A 14,512-nucleotide genomic window follows, 5' to 3' on the forward strand; every position below is an offset into this window, starting at 1 on the left:
ATTGTTACATTTATAAATGGAGCTACTAATATTTCTTCAAAAGCCAAATTTGGGCTTGGTCCTCGCACGATCCAAGAAAAATATGTTATTGAGTTTTATGGAGAAGTTTTCTTGAAATTAGCCCTAATTGAGGGAGTTGAGAACTAAAATGAAGCCGTTTTGCTTTCTTTAGGATGGGCGTGTTTGGGTGCAAGCCAATTTGAAGTTTGGAGGGAAAAGCTTACAAATTTGAAACTGGGAGCAAACAAAAATCCCCTTTTGAGATTTCCTATACAACTTCAATCCTATCCTTTACCTACCCTTATTTCAAACAATGAATTTCAAAATCGGACCAAACCAAAAAGAAAAGGGAGCGCAAGATACTCTTTGAAGATTTTTCGCGTTTGTTGAGCCCTAATTTTCCTCTTCGATCTGGATTTCTGTCTGTCTCCCTTTTGCTGCTTAATCCTCTACCTACCGCTACTCCGTCTGTGATTCTTAGAGTTCGAACGGAGAGATCGAGAATGTCGCAGAGTGATGGGCTAGATTTCCATCTGTCGGATGAGCTTCTGGCGGTGATTCCAACGGATCCATACGATCAGCTCGATCTTGCTCGTAAAATCACCTCCATGGCGATAGCATCTCGTGTTTCGAATCTTGAAGCTGAAGTGGTTAGGATGAAGCAGGAGCTTCAAGAGAAGGAAAGGGCCATCTTCGACCTGCAGGGGAAGTTGTCTCACCTCGAGCACGCGAACCAGGAAGCTGAGTCTAGGTTGCAGATTGCGCTTGATGATAATGTAAGTGGGCACAGTGTTTGTTACTGGAACTGCTTGGAAGATTTGTTTTTTGTATTGGCCAATCATGGAGAAATGGCGATGATTGTCGCTGTATCCTTGTCGTGTTAAGATATTTTTCGATTGTTGCCGCGAAGATGTATGGGTGATAGCTCAGTACTTCGCTTTTGGTTCGAAATTCGGGAAAGGCCAAGATATTCGGTATTTTCTTCTTAGCATCGGCACTTCAGAACATAGATTATCATCTAGCTCTGATTATTATATGATGATCCGAATTTAAGATTTGGTGACATACCTGAATTTAGAATTTCTGATTTGCTGCTATTCCGAGTTGAGCGATAAAAGTTAATTAAGGACTAACATCGTTCGAATAGAGCGGTATGGAAATGTGGTTTGGGGTTTCAGATTCTTTAGTCTAATAGAATATTGGCATTGCTTTTGGTAAACTCTTGAGCTTAATTCTCTAGTTCCTCAATGAAGCATATTTTAAGTAATGTTGGTTTCACTACTTGTTATTTATTTTGTTTTTTTTTTTGTTTTTGTGTTATTGAAGACGAGGCTTTCCAAGGAACGGGATTCACTATCAATGACTTCCAAGAAACTTGGACGTGATTTGGCAAAGGTGAGATTGAGATCACTCTTATACAGATAAAAGCTACTTTTATATCTCTGTTGCATTTAGCTTTGGTTGGCTACTAGTCTAACTTATAGTGAAAACTTCTTTATGGTGCAAACTGAAAGGAGATCTGTCTTGTTTTGCTCATAGACCTCATAAGAGCTAGCATATGACCCCATTACGCCATTGATACCTCTACACTTGAGCATCTGCCTGGCTTATAAATTCATCAACAAGCCTCCTTTCTCGTCTTTAAATCTTAAAATATTTCGTGCTTATCATTCTGAGTTGGCTTCATGGGGGTTCGGTCAGGATTTCGGGAAGTCGGGTTAGGGTAATTAAAAAGTAAGATAGGCACTGTCTATTTCCTTAGATAACCTGATAAGTTACACTTGGTTAGAATTCATATTTCTTGTCATAACGCTGGTGTGTTTTCTATTGACAGCTGGAGACATTTAAGAGACAACTTATGCTATCATTGAGTGATGAATCCTCTGTAAGTTTCCTGGTCCATAAATGTTTCCAGTTATGTTCGGCTGATGTGATAATGCATAATTCTTCATGTATAATTTCTTCTCCGTTGTCTTCTTTTAACAGCAAACTGAAACTGTTGATATTGGGACATGTGATCAAGCAGTTCCTAAAGCATCATATACTGTCAAGGGTAATATAGAATTCCTTGTCCTTGTTTTCCTTCAATTTTGACATCTCAACAAACCATTATGTTCTTGGTGTTCAATTGGACTTAACTCTCACCTGACTACAGATGAAGTAACAGATGGGCCCGCCTCACATTCTTTCAGTGGTTCTAATGATGCGAAAAACACAATAGATGGAGGTATTGTGGATTCTACCCTGCTCAATGCAAACTATAGATGATAAAGAATTGATAACAATTAGATTATAATCATCTATACTTAAAACAATGCGTTAATTGAAATCCTGGAGAATGTTGGCTGCCAGTTGATCTTCGAGGAATTGTCTTCAATTTATGGTGGATAAATTATACACATGGCGATATTTCATCTTAAACAGGAAAACATATTGGACAAAGATATTCATCGCCATATATCACCCCAAGGCTCACTCCCGCTGCAACTCCAAAGATTATTTCAACAAGTGTATCCCCCAGAAGGTATTCCACCGTTGCTACCCCACAGATGACGTCTGGTTCAACTTCTCCAACGAAACCCTCATATGACGGACGGATTGCACTATCTCCATGGTATCCATCAAGCCAGCAGTCTTCAGCTGCAAGTTCTCCTCCTCGTTCTCGTCAACTGGCGGGTAAAGAAAGCTTTATTTTTTGTCTTGAAGTTTTCATCTCTTTCTGTGCCTTTTTTATTATTTTTTTATTTTTTATATTACGATTCTTTTAAACCCTTTGCACTTAAATGCCGTAGGTCGCCCTGCTCGAGTTGATGGCAAAGAATTTTTCCGCCAAGCCAGGTCTTTTTCTTTTTTAATTTAAATTTAAAAATTTAGAAGTAGAAAAGAACATGTCTGATGAATCAGTAATTTATTCCAGGAGTCGTCTGTCGTACGAGCAGTTTAGTGCCTTTCTTTCTAACATAAAGGAACTCAATGCTCAAAAGCAGACCAGAGAGGTAAATCTATCGGTTTCTAACAGTTTGCTATGAACTTTTACTCGTTGGGACCTTTTTTGTTTACTAGTAGTAAATGGTTTCAACTGCCTTTGCTTCCAGGAAACTTTAAGAAAAGCAGAAGATATATTTGGGACGGATAACAAAGATCTTTTTGTGTCATTTCAAGGATTGCTTAACCGCAATGTTCACTAGGAGGCCCTCTCTGTTCTTGAGATTATTTACACCAAATAGGATCTTTCCTTTTAGAGTATTAGAGAGAAAATCCATGAAGTTTGTTCTGAACGGCTGCCTTGCTCCCTCTGAAGGCCTATGTATGCTGCATGCAGATTCACTATGTTTTTGTGTAATATAAAACATCGAACCCTCTTGTAGTTGAAACTTCATTTTTCTGTAGAAATAATAGAGTTTGGTTTTTTAGCGAAGTGAAAGAAGCAATAGATTTCAAAGGGATTTCTTTCTTACCTCCATCAAGTGGTTTTTTTGTAGCATCTGAAGCTGCAGCAGTCTCTATGACAACTCTATTTGGAAAAAGTACTTAAGTTTCAGGCTATGTTTCTCACTTTAGCTACACATTCGAAGAATTGAAAGGGGGCAGTGCCGTGCTGTGCTGTGAAGTTTGCATTTAAAGGAGGGAAGTCAGTGTGATGTGATTGAAAGAAACTAACTTGTTTATGATGAAGGCCAGTGTTTCACTAATATTAATATGTGTGAAATATCAGCAGGGGCTTGCAGAGAGAAGCAACCCAGAAGCCTGATCATCATGTGCTCCAAAAATCAGCGTACGTTCACTTACAAGCTATCTCTCTTCATCACAGCGCCAACTTGTCTAGCGACGTACCAACTTGGGTGAGATTGATGTGAAATTCTGAATTATTAGATGGTGACTCATGGGGTAAACCCTCAGGTAAAAGTGATGCTTCTTTCTGCCAAGAAAAGAAATGGGAATCATTCTGTTTTTCGCTTTTCTTTTTGGGTTAAATTATTACTACTTTAGTCCATTGATCTAACCCCCTTGCAGTATGGCAACGTTTTGCTGCTTTCACATGCTAATAGTAGTCTTCTTAGTCTTCTTCTGTGACACTTTTTGTTGTTTTCAATTGGATGAAGAGAAACGATGAGCTGCTAACATTTAGGTAAATTCATAACACCATTCTTCCTTGCAAACCACCCTCCAATTTCTCCCTGTGATATGCCTTCCAAGAACTACATTCCTCAAAACCCATGGCCATTCGTACCAAAAACTCGAGAACCTAAATCCCGAGAAATAGTGAAGAACCCTCTTGATTAAGGATATATGTCTCGAACATTAGGCCGTTAGCAGATAGGAAGTATTTGAAAGTAGGGTTTAGGCATTGGCATTGAATGAAGGAATGAAGGAAGGAAGAATGGAAAAAGGTGATGAGAAGCACCCGATACTCATAGGCTTTACAAAATATTAAAAATTCCTTCAAACGCACACAGCCAGATAGATGGAAACGATAAGAATTTGGTCAAAGGAATCTTCAGAAATTGGCCGTCACTAATTTTGATAAGATTGAGGTTCTCAATTTGTTCCTTCTCTTTCAGCATATATATAATATAATATATATGTATGTATATATAGATTTGTTTGGTATTACTTTTTTTTTTTTTTTTTTTTTTTTTTGAATCTCCAGCTTTCTTAATTTAATGAGAGGTGTAATTCCATTTAAAAACACAACCATAAAGGTTAGTGTTCAAATGAGAAAAATATTAGAGTAAATATACCTTTCCATGCATTTGAACATTATTAACGTGTATGGTTGTGAAGAATGAGTGAGAGATTCAATGTATTGACTTTTTACTGATTTAGAGCTTTCAAAAATACTCTGAATGTTACTCATCTTTTTTTTTTTTAAATGTTCTTACTTTGAAGAATTGTTGATTTTATAAGTTAAGACGTATAAAAAGTTTGCAATTGTTAGAAACTTTTATTTTTCATTATTTTTTTTAAAGACTAAGCATGCAGAGTATACCTATCCTCAGCCGAATTGGAATATGTATATCATCTTACTATGCTCATTTTCATGTTTTAAAGGTTTTGGAAATGGGTACTACTTAGTGATGATGTTTACAGTAGGAGTAGCACTAACACCCAAAAGCCACTCGTTCAACCCAATTCTGTTGTGATTGGACGTAAATAAATGCAAAAGTTGTAGGGGGAAGAAGGGGTTTTAGATAATGAAAGAACATAATACTAAATGAATCCAATTCTGTTGTTGATTGGAAAGAGTGAGAGTTAGAAATGAATCTTGTTTGTGCCAAAATGTTGAAGAAAACAAGGAAGAGACATGAATGGAAATTGTAATTAAGAAGAAGCCTTCAGATTTGGGTATATATTGTTGTACTTTCCACTTCTTCTTCATGCTCTCTCTGTTGTATCACTTTGCTAACCCAAACCCAAACCCAAACCCAAACCCAACCCATGTGTTCGATTCCTTTCTTGCCCTCTCTCTAACTCTCTCTCTCTCTCTCTCTTCTCTCTCTCTCTCTATATCTATATGTTATATATATATATTTAAAGGAAAAAAGAAAAGAAAAGAAAAAAGGGTTCAGTTGTTTTGGAAGTAGTTAGTCTGAGATAGCACTTTAATCAGTACCACAAGAATACCATTCGCACGAGGCCTGCCGTTACTCCCTCTTTTCAGGGTTCTTCCTCTTTTTCCCTTTTAACTTCACCTTCCCCATAAACTCCTTTTAACTCTTCCTCACTTTTCTCCTTCTCCTTAATTATTCCTAGTACTTAAATTCATAGTTACACTCAAATTCAAACCTGCATTAGAAAGAAGTTTGAATCTCACGTCTATTTAACCCGTAGGACCTTTGACCCATGAGGACCCACCTCGAAATTGGTAGAAGACCGCATTGAAACGGCTAATTAGAAAGGGAAAATAAAACCACTGTTCTTGTTCTTGTTCTTGTTCTTGTTCATGCCTGCCTAACTATGTGAGTGAAAAATCGATGATTCGAGTCCAACCAAAATAAATGAAAATTTCGTCCCGAGAAAGAGAAATTAGCATGATGTATTGGAGTTTTGTTGTAAAATTGAGAAAAACAGAGTAAAATGGAGAAATATACGGTCAGGTGACCGAGCTGCCCTGCCCCATGCAAGGCAAGTTGTTGCATCAGTCAACTTTGAAGCTTCTTCATGTTGTGTTTATCTATAAAAGTTGGATGCCAAATCCAAAGCGTTGCAGTTAACAGAAAAAAGAGCATATTTTGTGAGACCCCAAAGAATCCTCTCTTCCTTCCTTTCACATCCTTTCCATGGCTTCATTCCCTCATCTCTACTCTGATCATCTTCTTCCTCCCAACACCAACAACACTTTCTCTGATGTCCACACCCTATTAATGCCTGCTGGAGACTCTGGAATGTGTACCATTACACCCAATCATCATCTCCATTTGGCTGCCGCGGGACAACCCTTCATCCCCTCCCCGTCCCACGCCCTCTCGCCGCTTCTAACAATGCCATGTCCCGTCTCCGACATGACTGTCCCCTCCTGGCCTGAGTCTAACATGGGATTGTATGGCATTCACAGCTTCGTCGGCAGCCAGGCAGCGTTGCCCGGGGCATGCGAATACGGCGATGAGGTCTTCGGGTACGTGCCTGAGTTGAAGCCTGCGTATAGCAGCAGCAGCAACTATGAAATGGGCGGCGTGGAAGAGAGTAACATTAAGGTGGCAATTCGGTACTCAGAGGAAGAGAGGAAAGAAAGGATTGTGAGATATTTGAAGAAGAGAAACCAGAGGAATTTCAACAAAACCATCAAGGTTCTTACAATTCTTCTTCTTCTTCTTCTTCAATATATATATAAACTAAGTGCCCTCATCATTGATTTTGGTTTGTTAATGATTTTGGTTTGTTGTTTCACAGTATGCATGTCGGAAGACGCTAGCAGACAGGAGAACACGAGTACGAGGAAGATTTGCTCGCAACAACAACGAGCTCTGTCACACTCAGATCCCTCTCCAAACCAACCAACTAAACAAACAAAGAGATCAAACGGTAACAACATTCAATTTTTTTGTTCATAAAGGCGAGAGCTTTCCATTTTTTGTATGTTATTGATGATAAAGTGGAGAGCTTTCTGAGATGGGTGGGTCAATTTCCTTACTTTTTGTTGTTTTTTTGGACAGAAGAAGGAAGAGGAAGAGAGTTGGCTGCAAGAATTGGCAGCAAGTTTAATGTATTTACCTTATGTCACAGATTTCAGTGGCCTTGATGATCATCTGTAATTATTTCACAATTATTACAAAACTATCAAATTTTATTAAAAATTACTTCTTTTTCTATTAAACATTTTAGTTTTACAACATAAATTTGAATTAGAGATCCAAATAACCCCAATTTAAGCAAACCATTAGGTTGGATCTAAAAAATGTTCGTTCCTGACCCAAATTAATCTATAAATGCACCTACTATCAGATACAAAGTTTAGCCGAGAAATATTAGAAAATTTTGAAAATTTAGAAACGGAATAATTTATTTTCCCTTTTTGATCTAAAAAAGTGTGAAAGGATTTGAGGAAAAGGTGATGGAGGTGTCACATTAGGGTTTTGGGATGCTAGGACAGCACTAATTAACTAGGTAGAAGCTTGAAGGGGTGGCCTATTCTGTGGGTGACTTATTGCTTCTTCATGTTATAATTAAAGAGGCTTTCATGGATTCTCTCTTACCTTTTGCCCACTTTTTTAATTTGGTGGGTTGAGATTGAAGCCATTTGTTTTAGATTCTTTTTGTTTCGTACACCGACCCATAAACGTATCATTTGAAAAGAGATCTTAACGTTCAATGCGAATATTGTCTTTTATTAAAAGAATTCTCGTACGTGTAAGTAATAAGGACAATATTTCTATTGACACTGAGTCGATCGTAGATATAAGTTTAAAGTGGACAATAACAAGGTAATTCATGAATTTGTCAAGTCCGTTGAAAACCTAGATCTATACACGAGCATACAATATAGCTCTTTATTTTATGTTTCTCACATATTTGCTTTAAGGGTTGGAGTTTGAGTTCGGCTTCTTAAGCTTAGCTCGTGTGTAAGGACCTTCCTATACCGTTCTCTTTCGATCAATTTTTCTAAACATGCACTTTAACACAATTTTCTTAATTCAAAGCCTTTCAAGCCCCTCCCTCGAACCCTAAGTTTACTAACCCGAACCTAACATAGATGTCTAACATGCACCTAAGTTTGGTATAATCTCACCCATGTTTACCAAGAAAAAGTACGGTTAGTTATAATCATACACGATGAAATATTTATAAATTTGGGCATGGACGATTGATTGACAGAAACCCAACTTGCCAAAAAGAAATCACACAACAAGTGGTGGTTGTTCATAATCAAATCACAAACCCATAAACATGTAACAAATGATCATGAAGCACCCAAAGTTTTACATATACAAATGATATCAGTTCTTTATTGGAAGAGATAAGAAGAAGAAGTTGAGCAGAATCACCCACAAAGAAACATTGTGGTTCTTAATGGGATTCTTATTTTGGCACCATTTGTGACCCATGGAATTAGGGAAAAAGGAGATTCTACTTGGTTATCATTACAAATTCAACATTTTTTTCTTTCACACACTAAAAAAATGTATCATGTTTGAACCTTATTTATATCAAAAACCCATTAAGGGAAAGACCAGCAATCCAACATAATAGAATAGAAGGAGTAAATCAAATGGGTGATGATTGATAGAATAATGTTGCAATCATATAATAGCAAGAAAGAAAGGTAAAGATGACCACATTGTGTTGATATAGGGTAAGTAGGATGGGTATACGTAGGTGTATAGGGCATGCCAGTAGGGCTGCATTTTCAAGCCTTCCCATCATCAATCTCTTCTCAAATTCAAACCTTACACGCCGTAGGAGTTGAGCCTAACCCTACTCCAAATAAGGGTTTTTTTGCCACCTTACTTTCACTTTAGATCTTCATTCAACATTCCTTTTGGTTGAAGTGATTCAGAATACAACTTAGGGTTATGATTTTTTTTAGAAAAAAAGTATATAATATGGTCAAGATGAATAATATTTTTGTCGCTCTTTCTTTAAAAAATTTGGATATTCTCCAAGTAAAGAACAATTCCCATCTCTCCTGTGGTACAAATAAATTGTCGCACCCCAAAATTTGAGACAAAATTTGCAAAAGAAGAAAATTTTCAATCAAAGAACAATGTTCATGTAGTATATGAATTTCATGAGAGAAAACGTATGATGTAACTATGTGTGACTATATAGACTCCTAGACGCTCCGGGTCACTCATCTATGGTTTCAAGACTCCCAAACACCCTCCCGTCTCGATCAATGACATCATTCACCTGAGAAGAAGAAAAAAAAAAAAAAAAAGTAGAAAGGGATGAGTCTCAGTAAGCAACTTACTTTTTAGCTCTTCTAACATCCTTAATCCAGTAAATATCCATGGGTTTTGTTCTGGGTTCTCGGAATTGTGATCTAAGTTTCAATGCTATCTAAGCAGTTAGGTACGCGACAACTTAGTGGCTTACCTTACTTATGCAATGAATGATCAATGTCCTAAGCTAAATCTGTAAAGCGCTTTGAACATCATTTGTGGGGCTTAGTTGACAACCCTCTTAGGGGACCATACTGCCATGAAAGTTAGGGGGTTGTGATCCCTTGTGTGTCAGTCAGCTACTAGGTTAACCTATGTGGTCCTTGCTGCCCATCTCATGAAATTATTCACATTGCTTAAGTCCGACGAGCTACCTCGGTTGTCCTTGGTTATCGTGGTTTTCTACTAGGTTTTTTAGGCCAGGTATTAATGGATTAAACACTATCTCTAAGGTTCTCTCGTGCAAAACCTCCAAACCTATTGTGGTCTGCAATACTGGAGCTTGAGCCTGTTGGCCGCTTTTCGTACCCTAAATGCACGGTCTCCTAGAGACATCTTGATCTAGGTCTTTGTCTAGTCCGATTAATCTCTAGCACACTAGTCTAGGCTCGACCTTCGCTTCATTATCAATTTGCCCCGAACAGAAAAGAAAATGTAGGCAATCATACACTAAAGAAGTCAACTCCAAAAAGAAATAAAGAAAAGGGTCTACAAATGAACAAATGAATATATATGGATATGATTCGATGATGTCGCTTAGTTGTAAATCTTACGTAAAATATAATGTTGTTTTTGGGCCACAATCATTTTTATTACCAAAAGTGCACAAACATTATAAAAAAAAAAAAGAACATAATCCGATGATTATTGTACATAATTTATGTTGGCGACAAAACTTAGAGAACTAATGATTCCAAAAACAATTGACTTTTTTTTGTTAATGTCGATGATTCATGTTACAATAATGCAGCGAATCCACAGCTTGTCATGCTCCAAGATTTCAATTTCCTAACCTTCTTATAAATCATATCTTTATAAAGTCAAAATTAAGGTCTAAATTTCATTACAATTACATCTCTCGCCATATTATAACATAAATATAAATTCTTTTAGACAAAAAAAAAAAAAAAAAAAAAAAAAAAAAAAAAAAAGGGGTTTAACTAACCAGATATAGGATCTCAACCACTAATGAAACTTTAAAAAATTTAATTCATATATTTTAAAATTTGCAATAATCAAGAATAATATATTAAATTAGAATAAAAAAAAAAGGCCCAATATAAATACTATAATTAAAAGTATATATTATAAATATGACACCGCATAATTAATTACATTGTTTAAGCATTTACAATATGGTTATGAATGATAATGATCTCGGCGTAGCGCTATTTTCTTTTCTACAAAGTTACATAATTTATATAAAAAAAGTATAAATAAAAGCAGAAGTACAATAAAGCAAGCCCGCCCCATTATAATGATAAAGAAAGCACATTATAATGATAATTAGGAAAAATAAGATTTAAAAAAAAAAGCGCACGCCTAAAGCTTAAATTAATTAGCTAGCAGGATGACCACAACGACTCCCCCATGTTGTCCATGGAAAAATAGGACTTGTTTTGCGGCGGAATGTTGATCTTGCCAGACGGCGACACAGTTTCCGGCGAGTGTCCGGCTGTCGGGTTCGACGATGACGATGTGAATTGACGCATTCGCATGTGTACTACTTCCGCTTGCGCAATCGCTAGCTCGGTTTGTAACAGATCGATTTGTTGTTGCAGCGACGATATGGCTCCGACGCAGCCGTACACTGGATCTCGAACCCTTGCGTTTGCTTCGTACACCATCGAGCTCACGGCGTCGCTCCGCTGGTGCTCCGGCAACTCCTATTCACATATAAACAATTTTAGCTTCTATTATGACGTCATAATAGTATAAATGATGCTAAAAATAAACAAAGAAAAGCTTCGGGTCTGTATTGTAATTTCCCGAAAGCTATGAGCCTAATGGAGCTTAAAGTTGAAGGGAATTAAATAATTAATTAAGACACAAATTATACACTTTATATTAAGCAAAGAAATTTCCCCAAAGCTAAGCTTAGCTTTAATAATGTGAGTGGAAAGTTCAGTGCTAACCAAAGGGTATGGTTAAAGGTGGGTTTGAATTGACCACTAATTACTACAAATTAAACCACCTCTTTACTCTTTCCGACACCAACCGATCTCCTCGAACTGTTTTTGGGCTTGCTTTTTTGAGAAGTCACACATTTTAAAACACTTAGCTAGTTGCTTCCGTCTCTTAGCTCAGCTCATATGATTAAAATATAATATTTGAACGCGTTAAAAAATATATAATTAGGGAAAAAACATATTTGAAATGTCAATGTCATAGGGTAATAGGATTGTCGGTAAATAATTTAGAGTTTAGGGACAAAATTTAAGAAAAAGGAAGAATTAATAAAGAATGTAATTTGATAGAGTGAAACCTGTAACATCTTGTTGACATTACTAGCGCCGAAGACTTTATGGACGCTGGCGAACTTATGAGGCTCGTCGGCGGGGAAATAAGGGGCGAAAACGCAGTCTTGAGCACATCTCCGACGAAGAAGCTTACAGGCGGCGCATGGTGCAACAGCGCCTTGTTTCCGTCCACTCTCCTTCATTTCTCCGGCGGATATGTGACCAATTCCGGTAGCTTCCGAACAAAATTCAGGTCAAAATCGAGTTTTGAGAACGCAGAAACAAAAAGAGGGGGCGAAGAAGAAGGAAATGGAGGATGTTATATAGAGAAGTCACGCCAAATCTTTAAAACGGACCCACCAAAGAACAACCCTTTAGATTTTGCCTCTAAAGAAAACAAATTATTTTTTTTTTATATTTTTTTTTTTGGTGAGAATATCTTTCTTTTGCCCCCACATATTATATTATCATATTTTGTCTCCCTCTCTAATTTATTTTCCACATCCTTTTCTTGCTCTCTTTTTTTATTTTATTTTATAAAAATTATATTTCTTAAAGTAATTCAACAATTCCCACTTAATATTATTTTATTTATATAATTTGTGACATCTTAACTATACCACATGCTATGAATTACAATGTAACGCTCTAATTCTATAAAAATATATTAATTTAAACTCGTTGATTTGATACCATTAAGCACCAAATCCGCCCTCTCAATTCTTGGGTTTTTTTTTTTTTTTTTTTTTTTAAAAAATTATTAAAATGTTCATCCCACTTTAATTACATTCTCCACGTAGGACCTCCCTGTTTTTTTTTCCTTTTTTTTTTCTTAATTTCTATTTAATTTAATATATAGTACCGAGTGGAAGTATGTTTGCTTGAATCTTAAGCTAATTTGGGTGTTTATTAAATGTATGGAAATGTTTATAAAATGAAATTGGCCGGGACTTTTTCGTACATTTCATTGACAAAAACCAAAATTAAATAAATATAAAAATAATAACAACAAAAGAAAAAGATACGAATGACAAGATTGGAATCCAAAATGACGAAAGAAACACACGTGCTTATGCTTTAATTTATGGACTTTTCTGCTATAATAAGATCGTATACCATATAATATGTGATCTTATTGATATTAATACAAATTAATATTATTATTTTTTTATATATAATTTATTTTCAAGCAAGTTACATCATTTAGATGCGATTTTCCTTATGTTTTTTTCTTCCTTAAATTTAATATTTTATGATAAATGCTACCCTCTATCTTCCAATCAACTCTTTCAAATTAAATCATATTTATTAATCTTATCTTTTCATCGGTCAAATGGAGGCTATAGTCTTAAAAAAATCTCCAAAATTAATTATTTTGATTTCATAATTTGGAAAATTAATAATAATAAATTTAATGTTTTTATTTTTTTTATTTTTTTGTTTTAATTTTAACAGTTATGGTTACATACATAAAGAAATCAGTTATAAAACAATGGCTACACAGGAAGTTGATCTTAACCACCCACTAGGATTTGTTCTGTTTGAACAGATGTGTGTGGAGGGGTCATATCATTTGGCCAATCCTCGCCGAAAGTATTGATAAAAACATATGAAGAAGCTTCAAATGTAATTCATATATGAAATGGACAAAACATTATATATTAATGTTTTGATGTCTTGTCTTCTAATTGAAGACGATGGATAAGATGAAATTCTCTAATTGGTTTGTTTTTTTTTTCTTTAACGTAAGATTGTCATCACCCATGTTCGTTCTATTTGATTGATATTGAAAATTGTGATTTGTTTTTTATGAACGTGCGTTCATTTAGACGCTTAGCTTCCCTTATCACATAAATGTTCAAATCAAAGAATTAGATTTGTTTTTTATTTATTTATTATATTGTGAGATCCCTCCTCGGTTAGAGAGAGGAACGAAACATTCCTTACACGGATGTGGAAACCTCTCTCTACTAAACACGTTTCAAAACCATGAGGCTGACGACGATACATAACAAGCCAAAACGAGCAATATCTGTTAACAGAGGGTTTGAGATATTACAAATGGTACAAAGCCAAACACCGAGCAGTATGCCAACGAGGATGTTGGACCCTAAGGGGAGTGGATTATGATATCCCACATCAGTTGGAGAGGGGAACAGAATATTCCTTATAAGGGTGTAGACACGTTTTAGAACCGTTAGGCTGACGACAATACATAACCGGCAAAAACAGGCAATATCTGCTAGCGGTGGGTTTGGATTGTTACAAATGGTATCAAAGCCAGACATTGAGCGGTGTGTCACGAGGACGTTGGATCCCCAAAGGTGGTGAATTGTGAGATCTTACTCCAATTGGAGAGAGAAATAAAACATTACTTAAAAATGTGTGGAAATCTCTTTCTAATAAACACGTTTTAAAACCGTGAAGTTGATGACAATACATAACAAGATAAAGTAAATCATATCTGCTAGACTAAAGGTGGGCTTAACTTGTTACACGAATTTTAAATGTATTGATCATTCAACTATAAAAAAAACATATGTCCTCTACAGAATATACCATTGATGTCGGAAAAATATGAACGTTTATTTATTCAAACTAAATCAAGAGCAGCTAAATGAAATTAAAAGAAATGACGATTATCAAAAAAAAATTAATCAGATAATTAGCTAA

General features: G+C 35.9%; 3 protein-coding genes and 1 long non-coding RNA gene across 5 annotated transcripts; 2 read left to right on the plus strand and 2 right to left on the minus strand.

The window, feature by feature from the left end:
- Positions 1–116: 116 nt before the first annotated feature.
- Positions 117–3,418, plus strand: LOC111794652 (uncharacterized protein At4g15545). Its single transcript, XM_023676748.2, has 9 exons — positions 117–776; positions 1,327–1,395; positions 1,835–1,885; positions 1,987–2,053; positions 2,156–2,227; positions 2,425–2,676; positions 2,793–2,838; positions 2,918–2,996; positions 3,096–3,418. Exons 1-9 carry the CDS (start codon positions 504–506, stop codon positions 3,186–3,188), a joined length of 1,002 nt encoding a protein of 333 aa, XP_023532516.1. The 5' UTR covers positions 117–503; the 3' UTR covers positions 3,189–3,418.
- LOC147792754 (uncharacterized) lies at positions 3,132–3,596 on the minus strand. The gene is made up of 2 exons (XR_015421073.1): positions 3,459–3,596; positions 3,132–3,384 (listed from the first exon to the last, which is right to left on the minus strand). It is a non-coding gene; the product is annotated as an uncharacterized LOC147792754 (long non-coding RNA).
- Positions 3,597–5,501: 1,905 nt separating this feature from the next.
- On the plus strand, positions 5,502–7,315 carry LOC111795062 (uncharacterized). 2 transcript variants are annotated; one of them, XM_023677303.2, is made up of 3 exons: positions 5,502–6,788; positions 6,892–7,023; positions 7,158–7,315. In XM_023677303.2, the coding sequence occupies exons 1-3, from the start codon at positions 6,282–6,284 to the stop codon at positions 7,251–7,253; spliced, it is 735 nt and encodes a 244-aa protein (XP_023533071.1). In that variant the 5' UTR covers positions 5,502–6,281; the 3' UTR covers positions 7,254–7,315. The 2 variants fall into 2 exon arrangements, with proteins under 2 accessions (XP_023533071.1, XP_023533070.1); XM_023677302.2 differs by having other exon boundaries at positions 5,508–6,788; positions 7,155–7,315.
- Positions 7,316–10,664: 3,349 nt separating this feature from the next.
- On the minus strand, positions 10,665–12,204 carry ASL9 (ASYMMETRIC LEAVES 2-like 9). The gene is made up of 2 exons (XM_023677304.2): positions 11,866–12,204; positions 10,665–11,266 (listed from the first exon to the last, which is right to left on the minus strand). Exons 1-2 carry the CDS (start codon positions 12,040–12,042, stop codon positions 10,943–10,945), a joined length of 501 nt encoding a protein of 166 aa, XP_023533072.1. The 5' UTR covers positions 12,043–12,204; the 3' UTR covers positions 10,665–10,942.
- Between the last annotated feature and the right edge of the window lie 2,308 nt (positions 12,205–14,512).

The sequence above is a fragment of the Cucurbita pepo genome, chromosome 5 (genome assembly GCF_057944985.1).
Source record: "Cucurbita pepo subsp. pepo isolate OVF chromosome 5, ASM5794498v1, whole genome shotgun sequence".
In the NCBI taxonomy this organism is placed as follows: domain Eukaryota; kingdom Viridiplantae; phylum Streptophyta; class Magnoliopsida; order Cucurbitales; family Cucurbitaceae; genus Cucurbita; species Cucurbita pepo.

Coding starts and splice junctions, on each gene's coding strand:
- LOC111794652 (XM_023676748.2), top strand. CDS start 504: ATGTCGCAGAGTGATGGGCTAGATTTCCATCTGTCGGATGAGCTTCTG. Junction 1,396..1,834: donor TTGGACGTGATTTGGCAAAG/GTGAGATTGAGA, acceptor TTCTATTGACAG/CTGGAGACATTTAAGAGACA. Junction 1,886..1,986: donor CATTGAGTGATGAATCCTCT/GTAAGTTTCCTG, acceptor TTCTTTTAACAG/CAAACTGAAACTGTTGATAT.
- LOC111795062 (XM_023677302.2), top strand. CDS start 6,282: ATGGCTTCATTCCCTCATCTCTACTCTGATCATCTTCTTCCTCCCAAC. Junction 6,789..6,891: donor ATTTCAACAAAACCATCAAG/GTTCTTACAATT, acceptor GTTGTTTCACAG/TATGCATGTCGGAAGACGCT. Junction 7,024..7,154: donor ACAAACAAAGAGATCAAACG/GTAACAACATTC, acceptor TTTTTTGGACAG/AAGAAGGAAGAGGAAGAGAG.
- ASL9 (XM_023677304.2), bottom strand. CDS start 12,042: ATGAAGGAGAGTGGACGGAAACAAGGCGCTGTTGCACCATGCGCCGCC. Junction 11,267..11,865: donor ATGTCAACAAGATGTTACAG/GTTTCACTCTAT, acceptor ATATGTGAATAG/GAGTTGCCGGAGCACCAGCG.